Genomic DNA, 22,243 nt, shown 5'->3' with positions numbered 1-22,243 from the left:
TCAATTCCAAGGAGGATTCTTGCACAAGAGGAATTCCAATATTCATCATTCAGGGCTTCCTTTGGGTTTGTTCTGAATTTAACAAATTCTTGGATCCCAAGCCCGTTCCACATACATTCCTACACGAATTCCATATCAATAAGTTCTCATTTGTCAACAGCACTCACACCGGCCAACTAGCCATCACGAGTCACGACCCCTTTGATCTCTGAGTAGCAACATTCATCTCCCCAGGTGCCTGAACTGATTATTTGACCTACTCAAATTTAAATTTATAGGAGGAGCAATAGATCAACAGGGTCGTAGAACTTCATTGAGTTCAGTCTTTCAATCCCCTAGTTTTAATAAATCAAATCGGGTCCCTCCAGTAAGAAATAAAAACATCTCTAGCTTACAGTTTACTACCCTAAATTAAAGTAACTTGGTTACAATAAGAGGAGCATATATTTTTCTTTTTAGAGGAAAAAGGAATTGAATTTCTTAGTCCTATCCTACTTGCTAGTTTCTTCCTCTTTTGGTACGTACATTGTGGTCGGTTGGCTTTATACTGAAAAGTTGCTCTAGCTAAAAGCCGAATTAGGACAAAAGCAAGTGCTGAAACTGGGCAAACTGAACCTAAGTTGATCTCACCTTTTAATTAAACTCATCACTATTCTAGTCCTAAGAAAGTTGATAAGCGCAACACAAGATGGGCAGAGCTTCCCTAACTCCAAGGTAAAATGGAAATATAGGTAGCATTTCCATTCTCTAGAGGATTCAATGTGCTTGAGTTTGCAGCATTACTCTCTCCTCATGTCTGTCTCCTGCAAATTGGAACAGACTAATAAAGAGGTTAATGACATTTAATTTAAACTCACTATTTCTTTTAGCTTCATATCAATGGGTCCAAGTTTGGGCTGAACCTGATCCAAGTTGAATCCTAGCCTGTGTAAACAGTAACATATATAGACATAACTATGCTAAACCAAAGAAAGAGATCATGTACAGAGAGATTGGGGGTAAACCATATGCATCAGTTCTCCAACTTTATCATCTACGTACATTAATTAAACGTGCATGTTCACTGTAAGTTGTAACCTTTTTCTAAAAAGAAAGGGAATGGTCGATTAAAATAGGGGAAAAGATAACAAAATAATAAGAAATGGCCGAGTATCTCTCTCTCTCTCTCCACCCAGCCAGGTTGGATCACTCCCCTTTCGGTCACTAATGGACTGACCACTGACGTCCAACTTGACTAATAACCTTTCAAGAAGATGAGAGGACTCAGAGGAGGCCTTTCACCATCCCAATGCTGCTCATCTGGATGAATGAAAGATGATGCTAACATTAATTATTATCTCGACAGTCGACACCTCCCTCCTCCCATGTTGTTGAAATGGATTGGTTCGAGCCAATAATCCAAAGATCATTTGACCCATTAGAACATCTCACCACTAAAATAATCGGAGAAACTAATTCAGCTTTTAGGGTGGCAATACTCAGCAGGCGATGGATCAGAATAAATTTGCAAACTAACCATTCATCCAAACACTAAATCCAGACTCACCTCAGTAACCAGTATCTCTCTCTCTCTTACAAAACCATCCATCAAAGGTTAGAGTTGGGCTCAGGAGGTCATCCATTGGGCTCCACAAACTTAAAAAATAAAAAATAAAAGCCACCCAAAACACAAAATAAAGAACAAGTGAAGGAAAAATAAGAGTCTAACAATGAAGGAATCCAATTCATATTTACTTTTGTTTTTTCTGGGAAAAAACTAAAAATTATCAATGTGACTGTCAAGTCTCATCCCTCATTTATTTTAGAGCTCAAAATTAGCATGCAAACAATAATGAAAGTAAGAAACCCAGGTGGGTGGTGGGGATGGGGACCCGATATTGGGTAAAGTAGCAGGTAGCGAGTAGGACGTCTCTACTCTCAAGACTCTTAGTGCCTAATTATTCGCTGACGCCCTTCCTCGGACAAGTGTTGTAGTGAGTTATTCCTCGTCGGATGGGTCTCTCACGTCGACTCGTCATCACCCAAAACACCCACGACCACACCTCCACGGCCAAAGCTAAAAAGCAATCCCTTTGGGGGAATCCATCGATCTAAAGCCTCAAGTCTTTTCTTTATACCCAGCTTCACTTTGCCTCCTTTCCTCCTTTTTCTTTCCTTCCTATATACAAATACTTGAGCCAACAGAATCAATCCCATTTGGCCAAAGCTTAGCTAGCCTTTCTCTTCTCTTCTCTTATCTCCAGAGGAAGAAGAAAGAGAGATGTGTCATCCGGGTCTTCCCTTGATCAGCCCCGGCGACTTGGCCAAGGCAAGGAGATGGTTTGCGCTTCACGTGTCCTTGTTGCTCGAGGAAGTGAACCCCCAAGCGTCAACTGTGGAAGTTCCGGCAGCGGGAGGAGGTGGTGGTGGAGGAGGAGGAGGAGCAGGGGGATCGCCGAGAAGGTGTATATGTTCCCCCACTCGGCATCCAGGTTCGTTCCGGTGCAGGCAGCATCATGGTGAGTACGAGTGGGGTGGTCGCAGTCGCACACGACACAAGGCCAGTAATCAGAGGTTCTCCTAAGCATGAAACTGTGTATATCCGATGGTTGTGCTTCAACTTTGAATTGAAAACAAGGGGCTCTCTTTTTTCTAGTTTCCTTCTTGTTTGAAGATTGGCTTAATAAGATCGAGTAGAATATGTTGATTTTGATTTGCAGATTATCATCATTAAATATGACCACAAAAGCCCACTCAGTTAATTTTAACTGTTCAATCTATTCCTTTGTGAGTGTGCAAAGGATTGCATGTTGGGCTTGGATGAAAGCCCAACTTGGGTTATTTTTGGGTCCATAATTACAACAGCATTTGCAAATGATCTCCTTCTTCGTAACGGTCTCTCGGTCTTTCAGTCTTTCTTATGCTTGGGTAGCTTCAAAAGGAAGCTCAGACGCCATGTTCAGTTGAAGCCTTAAAGGGGTGTAAGGACACCAGCACAAGAAATAGGGCTTATAGCCTGGAAAATTAAAACAACAAATAGGGCTTGTAGATTGTGGACTGTGGGTAATCTCTCAGTGCTGGGTCATCAATCTCATAAACTAGACACGCCGGCAAACAGAAGCAGGGATGAGAGAGAGAGAGAGAAGGCGTCTTATTTCTCAGTTTACCCAGAACAGGAAATTATTTATCATATATAAAAATTAAAGAGTAGGGCTTTTACACAAATAGGGATACAACAGAAACAAATATAATTTAGAGAGAAATTAGACCTGTTTATATTGCTTGACTCTATATGATTAGCTGAGTTGGCCAATCAATCCAGCAGCAGCATTAGCCTCTCTGAAAATGTATCCAACGTACAGATTGCTTTCTTTGATCAGAGCTCTAGGTTTAGGTTCCATGGAGACTTGCTAATTCCTTTTAGAAAAAGGGCATACCCTATACTTTGGGGGTAGTGACACAAGGGCCTCAACTTTCCCTTGTGACAAGAGGTACTCTGTTAGCTGACAGATTAAGATTGCAAAATGAAAGAAAAAAAAAAAAGTGAATATGATGCCTCTCCAACCTTTCTGAACCTGGTTACTAATTTATGGGGTCCCAATGCCTAGTCGTCAGCCCGATTTATGAGCTTCCCCAAATCCCCATTGCTTGCAAACCAAATAATGGGATCTGATAACGAGTGACATGCTGAAAAAAATGGAATTCGGATTCGCTCCTCACAACTCGTTGCAGCCGAGGATTGGGAACATCTCCCCATGATTGACAACATATAAAGTTAGGGAGATGTTCTCATATGCAGCTGCAAATGCTGTGATGTTGGCGTGAGGAGCAAATCTGGATTCGAAGAAACATGCAAGTTGAGGTGCCCAATAAGATAGATACATATGCATGGAAGTCTCGTTCAGACACATTTTTTAGTACCCAAAAATCTCATTGAAGAACAGGAAAATCCAGTACAGAAATGGACAAAACAGAAGAAAGTAAGAAACACTAGAAGAAAAGCCATACATATATTATACACTTGGAGGAAAAGACATCAGGAACCAAAGACGGGAGAAAATTGAAGTGATGAAACCGCTATTTTCCTCAAGCCACCTTGCTGTCTTGCGAAAGAGTTTCTTCTAGCCAACCGGGGGGAAAACGACGACATTTCTTGACCTCTGAAATCCATAGCTGCTGCAACATGTGCTGATCCATTTCCTTCCATCCCTGCCCGTGGATGTACACCTGCTTTCGACATTCTCCGGCATCTTCAAAATGTCTTTTTTCTCTTCATATTAAGTGATCTTCCTTTGGCTAATCTCTCCGTTTGTTCATCAACACTGAACTCAGTTCCTTGCAATAGCTTCCCACGCTGAACTTCTGGAACATATACATTGATATACCAACGGGAAATAGAAAAAAACAAAGAAAACCTGTTCTTCAATAACCCAACATGTTTATCTCCGTACCCATATTAAGAAAATTCAAGGAGTGCCACAAAGTCAGGGAATCAGCACTTTCCAACTTCATATGAATCTCTTACGAAATATCCTGCTACTATTGCTGCATATGCCAAATTGCCAATACCAACGTAAGAATTAGGAAAGAAAATTGGATGCTAAAAAGTTATCACCACACAGTAAAAATGCATAAATTCTTTCTTCTTTAGCTCTTGTTCTTTTGGGGGGTGTTGTACAACATGAATGTTTTTGTTATCATTTGTTTTTGAAATCGCCACATTAGCAAAAAACAATAAAAACATGTTCTTGAACACTGTTTTTGTTTTCAAAGGCAAAAACAAGTTAATTTTGTGTCAAAAAAAACAATACATGTTTTTGAAACCATCAAAATAATGATTTTTAAAACAAAACAAATTTTGTAGTGCAGAAATCATATGATTTATGAAATATGATATTAAATAACTGGATGAAAACATGTTTTTGAAAATTCAAGAACATGTTTTTGGTTTCAGTAATGAAAACAAAGGAAAAAAATAACACGTACACAGCCAAGAACAAGTTTTTTGTATTTGTGTTTTGAGAAAGAATCTGTTTTCAAACCAGATGGTTTTGATTTGTTTTTGGAACCGGCAAGAAGAAAAATAATTCATATTGTAAAATTCCCCCTTAGTGATAAGCAAGGATTAGTGGGTACCAAGCAGTAGATGGAAACTTCGAATGATTAAAGGCAGGAAACCAATTCCAGCACTAAGATTATGAATGAAGACTCAATGCAGTTTGAACAAAAAAGATGTTCTGCAAGCCATTTTATCCAAAGCTTAAGTGCATATCCATCGATTCCTGACAACTATCAATGAACTAAATATTGCCCAAATGCTGTAGCTCATCAGAGTCGTAGAAACCATCTGAACAATTTTATGGCTCAGGCCAGTCAAAACCTATAGGCAGCCAGATATAAAAATGTCCTACAGTCAGAACTTGAATAGACTCTAACAGAACAATTTTGGGATGGTGACCCAGTGACTGGTGTGTCAGGATCAAATGGACCATGCATGAACTCAAGAGGCAGGTAGATTCACTTACCACACAAGCATATAATTTTAAGGGCCATATGATAACAGCTGAAGTGGATAAACTGAATGAGTTACTGCTTTGTCTATTAGTGAATATGTTATCAAGGAAGTTATGAGTTCCTTAATAACTGAAGCTGAAATTAGATTAATTACTAAACTACTGAATACTTTATTATTTAAGAATGAAATCTATCTAAAGTAGCAGCGAAGAAAATGATTCCTCACATCGGGGTAGCAATCTTGACTAGTGACTGTCTGCTTCACCGTATTCGCATGCACCTCGCAAGATATCTTTGCCTGATAACAATTCCAAAAATAAAACACAACTCAACAGAATTAATGAATAAAATCTAGTTTTTCTTAGAAAGGATGGTTAGTACAATATCATTTGTCAAATATTTGCATTAAATTAGTGCTTTTTCATTCTTTTTTTTTTTTCATGGGGGGGGGGTGGGGAGCAGGATGATTAGTACAGTGGGCACACCTCTAACCTTGGGTCTTTTTTCCCCAGCCAACACAAAAATGGTAAGGTTTGTTTATATGCTAAGTTGATGTACACTAAATCCTTTTTCTATCAACAAAAAAAAAGATGTACACTAAATCCTTCATCCTCACAACAGAACTTGCAAGTTAAGACTTATGCAAATCCACAAGATCCTCTAACACAAAGTCACAAATTTATACTTTGAAGCTTAATATTTAGAAACCATGGTTTTTTTTATAGAACATCAAAAAATGCAACCAAGAAACATATTGCTGTCAGTTGAAGGAAATAATGATTATAGATTTTCTCTTGTTTCTTCTTTTTCTAGTAAAGAACACTAAAGCTCCTGCAGCTTGTATATTCCTTATCTCTATGTGTGCCTACACCCTGCATCAGTCTACTTTATCCCTTACACTTCTTCTCTTGATCCTTCTCTAGCAAAAAACACCATTCAAGCTCCTATAATTTGAAAACCTTGACTTGGAGTGAGTGCCTGGTTGCCCACACCATGGCAGTGCACAAAAATCCAGATTCTGGGATACGTATATAGGTAGTTTTGCCTTCATTTTCTGAAATTCTGGAAACACTAGGTTGAGGGCAATTTGTTAACTCAACCAAAACTTACAAATCTGGATGCTTTTGTGTTAGAAGTGCAAATGCTAATAACTTTTTAGTACAAGGGGTAAAATATAAATTCAAAAAACATTAGGGAAATATGAGCACAAAGCTTCATTTTGTAATAAACTTGAGCACAGAATTTGGGGCTTTATGCATAATCTCACAATATGTAAGTCCAAAATATAGAGCTTTTCCCTTGATATGAAGGGAACAAAGAAATCTGAGGAGCAATGGGAGCAATAAACCTTGTATTGTGGAGAGATAAGGTAGTGATAGGAATCGATCAGCACCCTTGAAGACTTATTCTAGAAAGAAGGCCTTACAACAGGTCCTGATATGGCATAGTGATGATACTTGGGATTTGGAGTGAATTGAACACCAAGGGTATTTTTGTCATTTTGCAATTTTCTGTGGGGTCCAATGATAGGGCTTAAATTATCTAGTTATAGTTTGTTTATGTTTAAAATTCCAGAGTCATTGCATAAGTAGGATTAGAGTTATTGAGTCTTCTTTGAATTGAAATAGGATATGACAGCTTAGTTTGAATCCTACTAGGATTATTGAGTCTAACAGTTTTACTCCTAAGACTATTTTGAGTCTAACAGTTTGACTCCTAGGATTATTATGAGTTTAGAGTCTATAAGTATGTATGGACGTTTTACACAAAGGTAATGAATTATATTGAGTTTTCTTCAGCTTATGCTAGCTATGGTGAGTGATTCCCATGCCCTAGAGTGATTCTAGGCATCCTGTGAGTGATTCCAGGTATTTTCTCTCTTCTTTCTCTCCTTATTTTCTCTTTTATTCCTTCAAGAAGCCATTACAGCCATCAACAGCCATAAAACTCTGATCAAAAAGACCATTCAACATTCTCTAAGGACTAGAACTGAGCTGGTCCTGCATAAGGTAGGTTATCCCATGAAGCAATTTGGATGGACTCTTTTTGTGGAGTGATTCAGGCAGCAGGAACATGACGGAGGTAATGGTTTAATGTTCCATGGACATTATTTATGAAAAAAAATGTTCCATGGTTATTGACATGAGAGTTTGATCCAACAATGATTTGTGAAATCTCTCTCTCTCTCTCTCGCACACACACACACACACACACACAACTTAGGCTCAATTTTATCAATGCAAAGACTAGTAGTTTTGGCCCTTCTAGTCAATTGATGACTGACTAGTGTCCAAGTGACTAGTTGATCCAAAAAAGATATGATCTAAATTTAAGATGTTGATGCAATCTGGTACAATTGTGCAATAAAAGAATGATATTGAACGCCAAGTTTATAGTTATTGCTTGCAAAAACTGGATAGACTAGGATAAGGAATTACTGATAGTTTGTTTCCTGAACTAAAGCAGCCCTGAAGAAGAATTCCATTGTGAACATTTGGTTGAACATCAAAATACACATAATCCATATTCATGATAAAGATTTACAGATGCACCCAAACTGATAATGTGAAGCTTCCATGAATTGGATCAAATGTCACAGCCAGGCATAAAGAAGATTTAACAGAAACAGAGTCCTATTACATAAACCATTCAATAGCTAATCTGCAAACATGCCACCACTGACGTACAAAATACTGCTACACTGACAGCCCGTGAGAAGAATTGGCCCCATAGGCCATAAAAAGCTACAAAGCAGTTAAAAGATAAATTTGTTGGCCAACAATTAGTATTTGAACCAGTTAACAAAAGCATGTGAGTGGGTTTTGGTCGGAATTAAGTATAAGTTTTAATTCTAATAAATGAATCCTACAAAAAAATTGAATCAAGATTGAAATCATACAAAAGAATGTGATAGAAGAATAGAGTTTCCAACTTGAAGTGAAAAACAGATTTACAATACCTAGGTTTATGTATTACAAATAACAATTTCCCTTTTATTAGCATACCTATAACTTTGGAGCAGAGTCTTTATGCTCCGCAATTCTCAAACCCCGACACAGAGGCAATGTTTAACTGTTTAGTATGGATATAATTCAGAAACGGAGCTTGAGATTGTTTACTTTACCTCTTCAAAAACAAAAAACAAAAAAAAAAAAAGACTGTTTATGATAATTCTTTTTCCCTTTGTTTGATCAATTTGTTTCTGATAATTCATGAATACAAGCTATCAGTCTAACTATTTGTATGTAATCACTATGAAGAAATTGCTACGGAAACAATAATGTTTCCTCTGTCTTCCTAAAGTGTCAGAAGCTAAGTCTTTATGAAGCACCACACCATTGTAGTCTAAAAGGTTTAAACTTCGTTTGGAATGTCCAGACTAAACTCTTAAATAAAGAAAAGAAATTACAATTTGAGTATAAACCCAATTTTCCAGCATCTCCTCCTCCCAACATCTGTACTAACTCAGCCAAGCCCACGTTTTCTCAACCAATTGAAATTAAACTAATCGAAGCATTCACAAGCAAGCACATACCAATCGAACAAAAAGGATGAACGAGCGATTACCTTGAGTGGAAAGTTGAAGAAGAATAAGAACTGTAACTGTCCTTGGACTTCTGAAACAGTGTCTAAGGGAATAGAACCTTTAGCCAAATCTTTCAGCAATAAAAACACGTCGTCGAGGATCTCAACTCCATCGAAGTTAAGAGTAGCGTTCACGTAAGAAGAACCCCTCGCCCTGACATGACCCCCGTTCGATGTCACAAACCCAAATTGCTTCCCCCGGTACCCAATCGAGATGACGATGGAGCTGTAGTTGAAAGAGAAAAAATCTCTGTTCCGAGCCTTGACAGTGAGGGCTACTGAGACGTCGATGGAGACACGAGGGGAGGTGTGCACTTGGACATGGCCAAGACCCAGACGTACCACGTTGACCTCGGGTCCGGAGGGCCAGATGAGGTACAACCCGCCGGCGAAGAGGAGGAGCGCAGCGACGCCAAGGAGGTGGCGCCGAAGGACGCGGAATTGACATGGGGGGCAATAGAGAGGGAGGATGATGTAATGCTGCTGCGGCGGTGGTTGTTGGTGGTACTGGAGCTCTGGTGGGGGAGAAGGTATGGGCGAGTAGTAGACTGGCTCACCCTTTGCCGCCATTCTGCAACCAAGCAACCTTGGCGTTTGGACTTCAGAGTTCGGATTTCAGACTTCAAAGGGAAGCAAGGCAAAAGGTGTTACAAACTTATAATAAACTGATTGGGTTTTCGGTCGATCAAGACTTGACGAAGAGAGAGAGGGGAAGAGAGGGAGGAATTTTCCTGGTTTGTTGGTTTCGTTGTTTTCTGGTTTGTTTTGACTTTAAAAGGGTGGGGTTGGCGTCGTCAGCGAAGGAAACAATGTCAATACAGGTACGGGTGTCAAGAAGATTACAAATCGGGTACAAGAAAAGCGGCCCCCCATGTAGGGATATGTCTAGTCGGGTTTGGTCCGGGACAAATGTATACGGTATACCCAAATCTACACCATATCATATGACATATGCACTGATTTCGGGTCTTAGTGGTTTAGACCCGGGTTTCTCCAGGCATGGACCGGCCAAATGGTTTGAAAGTATAAGGTATTGTAGAAATTTCGGTAGAATGTTAAAGACCGCTATGGCTAAATTTTATGGGGAGGAGATCCAGTATCACTTCTAACCGGGTCTAGAGTTGGATCCAATTATTGGGTCATTAAATTTGTGACCTAAGTTGGACCATGCCACAATGTGCGGCTGTAGGAGGTGGAAAGAGAGTTAGTGGGTCCGGATATCCTATCCACCTATTCTTCCCACATTCTTACTCATAAGATACTATCACTACGTATTTGAAACATCTCCCTTCAATGGTAGCTGCTCTCAATACCTTATAAGGTTATGTTTGATTTGATAGAAAATAAGAATTTGTGATATTCTCTAAGAATTTTCCCTAATTCTTTGCCTTTTTTTTTTCATCAAACCAAACATTCTTTTGTGTTTTCTAAGTTACTAAAATTAATTTCAAGGTGAAAAATATGATCAAATTAAAGCCAAAAAATAAGGAAAGGAAGAAAAACAACAAAAATTACAAACTCTTAGAACGATTGATCCAAAATGAGAAAAAAAAAATAATAGAAGAAAATACCAACTTAATCTAAGAACAAGGAGTAGAATGAAAGTACAAGATGGTGGGCCCTGTAAGTAGAAAATATTTTTATTTTTTTTTTTCTTTCTATGGTATGATAAAGAATGTATATACGATAAATGTGTTGACATTTCAACTTATTTATTTGTTATGATGTCAATTTTCAAGAAAATAAAAGCCAATATGGCAATTTATACAAATAAGGTTCAAGATGATGTTTCTTAGGGAGCTATACTTGTATATACTTCTGTTACTCACGCCATATTTGTCTTGGCTTCACGTCCAGGCCATAAAAGTTAAATGATAATATGTTAATGGCATCATATGGTGTCAACGTTTGCAAACAGTGGTTGTCCAAATATCTCAATTTTTAAATTCAAGTTAAGTATTTAAAGAAGTAAAATCAAAAACTAAAATGGGTCTACACAACCCAGGGGTAATCCATCCCCAAACCCATAAGCCCCCAACCCTAGTGCACGTAGGATTTAATGCCAAATCTCTCCTACAACCAGCCAAGACCTTACTAACCAACCAGTTGGCACCTTGCAGTCTAAATGTCTTTTCATCTTATTGCATATATAAATATATTTAATATACATAAATATATTGTATACATTCTAATATAAGTTGCTTAAATTATTAGTTAATAAATATTAGAGAATTCTAGTTATAAACCATACATGAAACCAAGTTGGACTCTCAAGATTTCATCATTAGATTATGGTGGTGTTTGGCATCGATGTCGTTGCTCCAGAAAATGGTAACACATCAGCACTATGTTGGAAAAATCGGTATTCCAGAAAATGATAACATGTTTGGAATAAAAAAAAAACGGTGCTCCAAATCACACCTTAGAAATCGAAAAGGTGTTGTTTAGGAAAACGCTGAATTCAACGTTTTCTCAATTTGAAGCTTGCTGCTTCCAATGAGGACATGATGTGGCAGTGATGTGGACTTCTTATAATGGGTATCAGTGTTAAAAATAGATATGGAGCACCAGTACCAAACAGAAGGTGTTATCGTTGCCTCAGGAAATGTCCTACTTAGCAACAATGTTTCCAAACAAAAAAAAGACCATTTTCTCATAAAACAGTATTGTATATGCAGCATCGATACTATAGGAATCATTTATTTGTAAAATTAATTACAAAGGGCGAAATTGTACAAAATTTTCAGTTGAGTTCAACTTTAGAGGTTTATAGTTCATCAAATCTACTAACCAATTAATTTTCTTGGAATCCAAGAGAACAAAATTGTTTGCTTGTCTATGTAAATTTGCTTCAAAGCAAGAATGCCCTAGGCGTCAGATAATTATGATTTTTTTGGTAGGAATGAAGGAAGTATGAGTATGAGTATTAGGGTAAAAGCACTGAACACCTGATGTGAATTGAATAACTTATTGTTTTGTTTTTTAATGAATCAGTCAAAAAGTAGGTTGTGAGATTCTTAACGGCTGAATGGAATTTATATATTTTATGCCCCCTAAAAGATTTCATTTAATATACTAATAAAAGACAAATTAAAGCAACAAGTCCTTGAGTAACGGTTGAAGTGATTGAACTGAATGAATTATTATTAGTTTCAAGTAGCCTCACAACCTCTTAAAAACCCATTTACTAACTAAGGCTCAGTTTGGATGAAGCACAAATGTAAATGTGTAGAGTGCAAAATCTTATATTTTATATTATTTTATATGTATTTGCACTGTACATACTTGCATTTGTACTCTTTTCAAACTGAGCTAAAGAGTAAAGACAAAGCAATAAGTTTTTGGGTTCAGCCACTTCAGCGGTTATCAAATGGCCTCTGATTACTCTACCCACAAAGCTTGGGGTATCAAAAGCATATTCTTGTGTATTGTATTGAGAAGATTGCAAAAGCGACCCTTCTCTTCCCTTGAGAAAGTAATTAAGTTGAGAGGTTTGAATGATTTGGTTTTGGAATCGAAGGAAGAAAGAGATGTGAGACACTGATTCATACTGTACTACTTGGTACTGTTCATGGATTTGTCGTAACTCGTAATATTAATGGTTTATGTCATTGATTTGTAAACCGGATGTTTCACCTACTGTCCTACCTGCTGGACTTTACCTTACGTTTCCTATTAATAATGATTTGCAGAAACATCGTGTTCACTGGAATGCTGGATCGATGATCCCAGCCATTCGACCAGGGACCAGCTCGGAGTTGCCATTGGATGGTTATATCCCATCTATCCAATATGAATTTTGGGGTGTTAGAAAAGAAAACCATGATTTGATTTTGACCCAAAGCCATGGATTATTGATCATTATTGTTGGTTCAATGGTCTCTTTGGTGATAGAGCTCTCATACTGTGGATTCCTGGATTGTAAAATTTCAACTCTGAAGATAAAGATGGGCACAGAAGCCATGAAAATGAATTCAGAATCTATTGATCAAATAGATGAATGAAACTAAAAGCGATTAATTTATTTCCATCAAAAACCCATTAATGGAATAACCAGTTCCCCAACAGCATCTGATCACAAACATATTTAATTCATACGATGATATATAGTTGTCCTTTCAGCTAACTACAAAGGTTCAGACTTCAGAGCCAAGGAGATCGATATTCTTTTCTAACAGAACAAATTCTTTCTGGGTTTGCTTTGGATTTTGATTTTTGTAAACTGGAAGGAGACCTTAATTACCCCATCTCAGGCCCAACGAAACTAGAAAGAGAGATATCTGATACCTCACACTTAATCAAAAGAAGGAAAAGAAAAATAGACAATCAACTGGTTATAGTTACCTTTAAAATTTTGTACAAAAGCAACACTACTGACATAACATATATAGGGCCTTACATAAATGGGGTGACGAATTCCCAGGTACTGAAACTACGTAGACTCAACGGACTTCGGCGAGATGGACGGAGAAGAATTATTTCCGGACACGGATTTGGTGCGTCTCATCCAAGTTGAAGACAGGTTCCGATGAAACTTGCACCTGAAAGAGCCACTGTGTGTCGTCGGAGAGCAGCAGCACCAACCCTTGGACGAATTGGCCGGTCCTGAACCCGATTCAGCGTTACCGCCTTTCAGAGAGGAGCCGACGTTAATGGTGCTAGGAGTTGCCATGTCTGTGAATGAAAAATCAGAGAAACCTTTTGCCTTTATAAATAAAAACCTATGAATTGTAACGTAACTGGCAAGCTCTCTAGTCTAAAGAATAAGACAAATTCGGAGGAGATATATATTACGAGATTCAATCAATTGTGAGGTCAGAGCAATTCCTCCGATCAAGTGGTGCTCTTCAGCTCTTGACTTTTATTCGTCGGTGGGGTGGTGATCGATTTGTGATGAGAGAAAGAAAGAGAGGCTGAGCTTTTTTTACAAACTATTTGAGTTTGAGCTTGCCTCAGGAAAAGATGGATTCAGTTCGGGCCATTCGAGTCCGAATCCAATATATAGGCCCAGTTGGCTATATAATGAAGCTTGGCTCGTGGATTTTGCAAGTTTAAAAATCAATCCGGAACCAGAGCCGCTTTAGCTATCACCCACAGGTTTTTGGGTCAGCAGTTAATAAAATAATTAAATAAATAAAAAAAAAGGCCAAAACTGTCATCTGGGTTAAATGAGTTAATGGTTTGATCACCCGAAGTCAGTGGGTCGCTGATCAAGTAACCGATTGCTGAGACGGTTTTCAAGCCAAACGGTCCAATTGTCTGAACCAATAATGATTTAAAAACACTAATATATAATATTTTAATTTATATATTTATATATATATAATAAAAAATAATTATTCATGTCTATCATTTCATATATATAAATTTTTATATGTATAATTTTTAATTTTTATAAAATTTATCTCCGAATAGAACTCAAACATAATTCAAATATAAGGCTTCGAATTCATATTTTAAAGTCAATCTCAAATTCAACCTACTAATTTTTCTGCAAGATATTCCACTTGGTTCCACTTGAATCATCCTAATCGTAAGAGAGGGATATAGATTTGGAAGAGTTGACGTGAGTGGTTGCATGAAGAGATGAGGTTCGTAGGAAAGTAGTATTCTTGGAAGTACACGCGTCAGATTCTGTAAGGCTTATGAATTATTGAAGAAGTGGAGTAATTCAGCTGCTGGGGTTAGGGTTTATCGTTTATCACTTCGTTAGACATCAGATTTCCAGCTTCCAAGCTTGTGTTGGATTTAAGGTCTTATGGATACTGTATTATCTATATCGCTTTCTTTCTATCTCTTCTTCCTTCCCTCGGAAGCGACAACGATGAACAAACCCATTCAGGTTTTGATGGATAACAATGAGCCCATTTCATACTTGTGAATAAAATCCCACCGTGTGAAACGGATAGAAAAAGGCAAAAGTCACTGGGAGATCCCACTTAGAAGGGTTTCAGTTGATATAATCCGAGCCGTCAAACCTTGAAATATTCTGAATTAATAAAATGGAAGATTCCTAGCTAGTGTTGAGAAAGGAAAAAGCTAGAATTTTTCTGTGATGCTTTTGGAGTGTAATAAAAAGAAGCAGCTGAAATAATAAAAAGAAGCATGTTACATGTGAAAAGGCGTGTCGAGTCTAAGAAGGAATCTCACCTCACGCAAGGATTAAAGTAATAAGATGTGTTCGAATCTGTTCCTCACAAAGAGCGCCACACACAGACCTCACAACATATTTTAGCCGTGTATCTGGAACATCTCCCTTAAAAAAAAACATATAAATACGAAAATATTTCAGATGCAGAGCCAAAACGGAGATGTTATATCTTATACCGGATAGATGTGTGGTGGATGACGGTTTCACGCTTGGCTTCAAACTAATCTCCTTCATAGTTCACGTTTGGTTGCATGGATATTGATGAGGGCAGATTTGGCCCCAGTGAAATTGCGACACGTGGCACCTCGCGACCTGGCGCGACCTGCGCGCGAACTGGCGCGCGGCCTGCGTGACCTGGCCGGATCAGCCTGCCACATGCGGCGACCTGGCAACCTGGCCCGGACACAGGCACCGACCTGGCAACATGGCCCGGACACAGGCGCCGACCTGGCAATCTGGCCCGGACACAGGCGCCGACCTGACAACATGACCCGGACACAGGCGCCGACCAGATGACCTGACCCGGACACAGGCGCCGACCTGGCAACCTGGCCGGACACCGACCCGCCGACTGACAGGCGCCGACCTGGCAACCTGGCCCGGACACCGACCCGTCGACTGACACAGGCGCCGACTTGGCAACCTGGCCCGGACACCGACCCGCCGACAGACAGGCGCTGGCCTGGCAACCTGGCCCGGACACCGACCCGTCGACTAACAGGCGCCGACCTGGACGCCTGGCACAAGCGCCAGCCTGACAACCTCGAGGAGTTCATCACCGTACCCCAGTTCTGACGGGATATGACGTCTTACCATTTGAAGGCATTTCACCCACCTAACCCGCGAGGGCACCACTATATAAGGACTCCGACCCCCAAAACCAAGGGGAGAAGAAAAAAGAGTATGGTAACCCCCGCTCTCTAGCTCTCTCATTTCTCTCCAAGCCCTCTGTAATCAGAATGCTAACTTAGGCATCAGAGAGTCCCCGCCGGGAAAATACCCCCGGGTCCTCTGATTCAGTTCCCGCAGGTCCCTCAGCTCCCGCCGTCTACAAAGGAGAGAAAATCACCTCACGCAGGGGGTAGTCGGGTAGCGCTGCACCAGGGAGCTCCACCATCCTCTGAGTTGCAGACCGCCTAGGAGCAAGTCAAGTGACGAGTTCGCCATCAGGGAGCACTACCAGGTAGTTCGCCACCAGGCAGTTCGCCATTAGGCAGTTCGCCACCAGGGAGCACTGTCGGGCAGTTCGCCACTAGGCAGTTCGCCATCAGGCAGTTCGTCACCAGGCAGTTCGTCACCAGGCAGTTCGTCACCAGGCAGTTCGCCACCAGGCAGTTCGCCACCAGGGAGCACTGCCGGGCAGTTCGCCACCAGGCAGTTCGCCATCAGGCAGTTCGTCACCAGGCAGTTCGCCATCAGGCACCGCCACCAGGCAGTTCGCCATCAGGCAGTTCGCCACCAGGCAGTTCGCCATCAGGCAGTTCGCCATCAGGCAGTTCACCACCGGGCAGTTCGCCACCAGGCAGTTCACCACTAGGCAGTTCGCCACCAGGGAGCATCACCAGGCAGTTCGCCACCAGGCAGTTCTCCCCCGGGAAGTTCGCCACCAAGTAGCTCATCACCAAGGCACGTCACCACCAAGTCAAACACGAGGTACTTAGCCAAAAAATTTTACACATCCCAAAAAATGGTACGTGACCAAAAACGGTTACATCAGATATTGTATTGTTTAATATCATGACCACGATAATAGAATTTGTTTACAAGATTGCTAATAGACCTATTCATGGGCCGGGCTTCGGTTTGATTTTTGCTAAAATTTAAATGGGCCTGAAGCTCAAGCCCAATGCAATGTAAAGTTAGGCTCGAAACCCAGTCCGTAAACAGGTCTATTTGTTAAACACTTAAGCTCAGTGTTTTTGAAGGTGCCAAAAATTTTGGATTGAATTCTGCCCTCACCTGACATGGGGGTTAGATACCGAAAATGTATAGTTAGATTTGACATTTAATCTAATTATCCCAGATTTGGATGATATATTTATATAATTGGATTAGATTTAAATTAGGCTCCATCCAATCTTATTAAAAGCTGAGTCTGATTATATTATAACCCTTTGCATGGCTGCTAAGCCCAACTTGGGCCCAGTCCATGATCACCCCAGGAGAGGGCTACACCCTATTATTTTGTTGCCCATTATACAAACACAAAAAAACTCAATGTTTTTTTATTCTATTTATAATTATCCATTTCAAATGATGTGAGATTTATATAAAGTTTTAGCTCAATACCCTAATTAAGTAAGACTCACCATAAAATATTCAATGGTATGGGGTCTCACTCTTTCAAATGAAAATGGAATCCAGATTTCTTCCTTACAATCAATTCACAGCACTTGTAGATGTGTATTGGAAACATCTCCCATATTTGTATGATTTCATTTATATTGAGATGTTTTCTATGTATGGCTACAACGTATTGTGAGGTGGGTGTGAGGAGGAAATCCAAACTCAATGAATGAGTCATCAATTACAAATTAAACCCAATTTAATGTCTTAAATTAAACAAAAACCTCAAATCAGATTAATTAATCTCAAATAATATAATAAACATAATTGCCCAATGCCCATACATAATACAGGGTGGTCATTAGCTAGTTGAATGAACAAAATAGAAAACCAGTTATGTGGCACAATGATAATATGCTGTGGAAGTGAGGGTAAAAGTGAGAATAAACTAGTGCTCCTTCAAGAAGAAACCAGACAAACAATGACCAAGCATTAATTTGAATCTTGTGGTGCTTACAAATGTGTATACCAAACAAGCTTATGTTGGCTTTGTAATCTGATTTCCTCATAAAATTGGTCCTTACACCCACTTCACAGCCCTTCCAGCTGTGCATTAAGAATATTTTTCCATGAATAAAAACATAGAAATACAGAGATGTTTTGGATGCCTCCACCAAGGTCACAACATGTCACGACCATACACTGGGAATCTGTCCCGATACACAGGTGGGATGTGTGTGAGGTATTTTCTGTGATGAGCAAATTCTGATTTTTTTTTTATAAAACTATACATTATCATTCCAAAAGAAAATTACCATGCAAAGAATTCAAAAAAAAAAGGGTGGAATATTACAAACAAACACCTCCCTAGCTCCTGACAAGTGTCCACTGCATATATGTAGAAACACGAGTGCAATAAGATACTGGTGAGACGGAATGGAAATATAAGAGAAAAATGGCCCAAACATTTTAACTACAAATGGAAGTGTCCCCAAGTCCGTTTTCACTATCATCGGTAGGTTTGATGGTGGTTTCAAGATTATGGTGCAATTGACCCAGTAGCTAGTGGGGTAACACGGCCCAGATTTTCATGCTGCCCACAGTATTATGGTGGGCCATGCCAGGCTGGCACGGCTATTGTACTGGGTCATGTCGGCACAACCCGTGCAGGTTAGGGGTAGGGCCCAACACGAACCTGGGCCCATGGCTCACAAACCTTTTGGTTGGGCCGACCTATATTGTTTAGTTTTTTTTTTTCTTTTTTTTTTGTTTTCACTACAAAAATCAAAACTCAAGAAACAATGAAAAAATGAAGGAAAAAAGTGACAAATTAAATGATTGCAACAATAGTTTGAAAAAAAAATCATCTTAAAATTTTATTCTACATGAATAACCAATCCAAACAATGAAAATATAAAACGATTAAATGAAATTAAAAAAATGCAAAAACAAAACAGAAAATAAAAATTTACAATGGAATTAAGAAAAAAAATTACGAATAACTTACAAGGTATAGATAAAATTAAAAATCTCAAAATTTACAATAATCTAAAAAACTTTCTTCAAGTCCCACCTTATTCTTCTTTTGGCAATACATTGGATGACATGTCATGTTTTCCTTTATTTTGTAGTTTATCTTTGTATCCAACCAACCTTTCAAACAAATGCACATCTTCAATGTTTCATTTGTCATTTAACTCTTAACATCTAGCACCTTGTTTGCTGCACTAAAACAAGATTCCATATTACTTTGGATACCAAAGGCTGTGTTTGGTTGCAATGCAAACACAAATATGTACACTACATATTTACCTTCTTTTCGGTTCCTAAATGCTAACACGGTTCAGATTTTAAACCATTTTTGCACTCATCTTGTTGTTTGAAATTGGTGTTAAGTGTGGGTCCCATCATTAAATGCTCCAACTAACTTATGCACCAATGCCTTAACTTTGGTTAAAAGGTTGATTATCAAAAGAATACAAAATTGTATCAAAAAATAGGTACAGTAATGCTCTCTTTTCAGAGTACAAAAATGTCAGAAAATACAGTTTTGGTCTGATAATCATTACTTTTTTACATGTCAAACAAACACTCACAAACACGAACCACAGTACATAAATACCCCGGTTCAGCGTTTGCATTGCAAACAAACAGAGCCAAAGGGTTTAATGGTCACGTGCCATAGTGGCAAGTATAGGATAATTATTTTCCTATGCTTTCCATCAGGCTAAAATATCAAAATTATCTATGTTGAATATCTAACATTTTGATACATGTCTTTTCAAATGGCCAATGCCAACACTACTTTAATAGCACAAAACACTTTTTGGTTTAGTGCAAACTACTCTCATGCCTTTTCCTGCTACATCCTTGATGGTAAAATATTTCCGAACATTGCTTTTTTCTCTCTTGGTACCTTAGAATTATTAGGGCCAGCATTAGATTAGATTTGAGAGGGGGTCTTAGAAGAACCAACCATTTTAATAAATATTAAAATCTAAAATTTATAAAAAAAGTCCATCTAACCTGGTAATTTCGCTTCAGTCCTCGGAGTCTAGTTTGTTGGACTCAGCATTTCAGCTTGAATGCAAAGTTTTTAAGTCTCCTAAATTGTCAACTTCAACTTGAGACACTCAATTAAGCCTCCTTGTTGAAATTAAAATAGTAAATAAAGAGTATGAGAGTAAAGTAGTACGAGAAATTGAGAGTATAAGAATGAGAGATTGTATTTGATTGCTGTTATGATGAAAATTGGTAAGGATTAGAATATTTATAGGGATTAGAAGTAATTGAGTTAACCAAAATATTCTCCCAAACTAGCCATTTTAGTTGTTGAGATGGTTGTTTTGGTCATTTATAAAATTTATTTATCACTTTATTTAAAATGCCCTCTATAAACTAGTTGTTTATAGCTACTAGGGGTATTTTAATCATTTTTTGTATCGCATTTGGTAAAATACACAAATAGCCTCCAAAATAGCTGTTTATACTTAGTGGGGGGATATTTTTGCCATTATACCCCCATGTAGTTGGTTCTAAACATTATATAATGACTAGTTTTGACTAGGCCCTGTGTCGGGCCACAGGCCACAAACGCTTGGTCCAAGCTGGCCCTAGGAGTTGTGTCATTCTCTTGTCATTGTAACTAGCTGGTCGTGTTGGCCCAACTCATTTTACACCTCTACTAGTAGCTGAAATGATCACTTGGTGTCCCTTATAATGTGGAGGTGCAGGATCAAACTTATGCAAGTTCTGATTCTCCATAATAAGGTCAATGGAGCTCATGAGCACCCTCTTCTATTCCTACCCCTTTAATCCCCCTCTAATGTGTAATGTGTACTAACAGAAGAAAATATTTGAAATTTTAGTAGGTGTTCAGCATCAATGCCGTTTTCTCATAAAACAATGCTACATCAGCACCACATCATAAATCTGCTTTTTGGGAAAATGTCTACTACTTGATTAGTCATTTTTCCAAAAAAATGTTTTCTTATACCATGCCTTGGAAATCAGGGAAGGTGTGGTATGAGAAAATGTCATTTTTGGTGTTTTTCCATTTTTTCTATTGTTGCTAGCAACAATATGTTGACATGGCATTGAAAAATGTCTATGTGGCAACAATAGCAATGGTACCAAATAGAAAACATGAGAAAATGTTTTTTTTTTTTGATAAAACAACATGCTTATGCAACACCATTTTCTAAGAAAACACCTCTCAGGAAACGACATTGGTTCCAAACACAGCCTTAGTGAGAGGACTTAGTTGCCTGGCTTATTATTTATACGCCAGTAGTTCAAATGGATTGAAAAATTAAGGGCATGTTTGATAATGTGAATGTTTTTGTTTTCACTTGTTTTCAGAGTTGTCACATCATAAGCAAATGAAAGCAAGCTCTCTAACTTTGTTTTATTTTGGGAGGTGAAAAAAATGTGGTTTTGTTCCCAAGGCTGCATTTGGAAACAATGCAAATGGAGTGTAAATCCCGGTTCAGGGTAAATTTGCACTATGGTTTATTTTTGCTTGTTCTTGGTAGCATTAAATTTATGCATTAACAAATGACAGACCAATGCATATTTACATTGATAATAAGATGTAAAAGTACATCAATATATAAAAAAGAAGTAAATTTGCATTCAAGTGGACTTTTGATAAAAAAAGGCATATGTTTTATTGGAATTCGTGTTTGTATCCATTACAGCTAAAAGTCTGTTTGGTAAGAAGGTAAATTTGTCAGTGCAAAACTAACCCAACATTGCAATTTATATGAACCGCTTTACACTCTACAAATTTGCATTCACAATTATTTGCATCGTTTCCAAACGCAGCCCAAAAAACAAACCATCAAAATTATGTTTTCTAAATAAAAAACAACATTTTTTCTTCAAGCATGAAAACAAAAAATTCATACATATTTCTTGTTTTTGTGTAGCTTGTGTTTTTATTCTAATAAATAAATTGTTTTTAAACCAGATGGTGTTGATTTGTCCTTCAAACTAACAACAAGAAAAATAATTCATGTTGTAGAACGCCCCCTAAAATGAGGATTGGTTCTAAGTTCTTCAATGTGACTTCTAAGTTCTAAAAACAAATCAAAGCCGCCACCTAGTTTTAAAACAAATTGATTCTTAAATAGAAATATGGAGAACATGTTCTTGGTTATATGTGTTTTTTTCAATCTAAAATTGAAACAAAAAAACATGTTCTTGAATTGTCGGTTTGAAAAACAT

The 22,243-nt window shown here is 38.4% G+C and overlaps 1 protein-coding gene and 1 long non-coding RNA gene across 2 annotated transcripts; both read right to left on the bottom strand.

Annotated features, from left to right (window-relative positions):
- Positions 1-3,842: 3,842 nt before the first annotated feature.
- On the bottom strand, positions 3,843-9,825 carry LOC104595218 (uncharacterized). The gene is made up of 3 exons (XM_010255837.3): positions 9,061-9,825; positions 5,720-5,791; positions 3,843-4,524 (listed from the first exon to the last, which is right to left on the bottom strand). Exons 1-3 carry the CDS (start codon positions 9,646-9,648, stop codon positions 4,519-4,521), a joined length of 666 nt encoding a protein of 221 aa, XP_010254139.1. The 5' UTR covers positions 9,649-9,825; the 3' UTR covers positions 3,843-4,518.
- A 3,250-nt stretch (positions 9,826-13,075) lies between these two features.
- On the bottom strand, positions 13,076-14,140 carry LOC104595217 (uncharacterized). Its single transcript, XR_002022568.2, has 2 exons — positions 13,873-14,140; positions 13,076-13,752 (listed from the first exon to the last, which is right to left on the bottom strand). It is a non-coding gene; the product is annotated as an uncharacterized LOC104595217 (long non-coding RNA).
- Between the last annotated feature and the right edge of the window lie 8,103 nt (positions 14,141-22,243).

The sequence above is a fragment of the Nelumbo nucifera genome, chromosome 2 (assembly GCF_055504915.1).
Source record: "Nelumbo nucifera cultivar China Antique chromosome 2, China Antique-T2T, whole genome shotgun sequence".
Lineage (NCBI taxonomy): Eukaryota > Viridiplantae > Streptophyta > Magnoliopsida > Proteales > Nelumbonaceae > Nelumbo > Nelumbo nucifera.
The sequence above is the reverse complement of the archived record's forward strand: the minus strand, read 5'-3'. Positions and strand labels throughout refer to the sequence as shown.

Bases quoted from the DNA above. Each gene is read 5' to 3' on its own strand.
- LOC104595218 (XM_010255837.3), bottom strand. From the start codon at position 9,648: ATGGCGGCAAAGGGTGAGCCAGTCTACTACTCGCCCATACCTTCTCCC. The intron at 5,792-9,060 runs GTAATCGCTCGT...AATTGTTATCAG, and splicing joins TCTTCAACTTTCCACTCAAG to GCAAAGATATCTTGCGAGGT.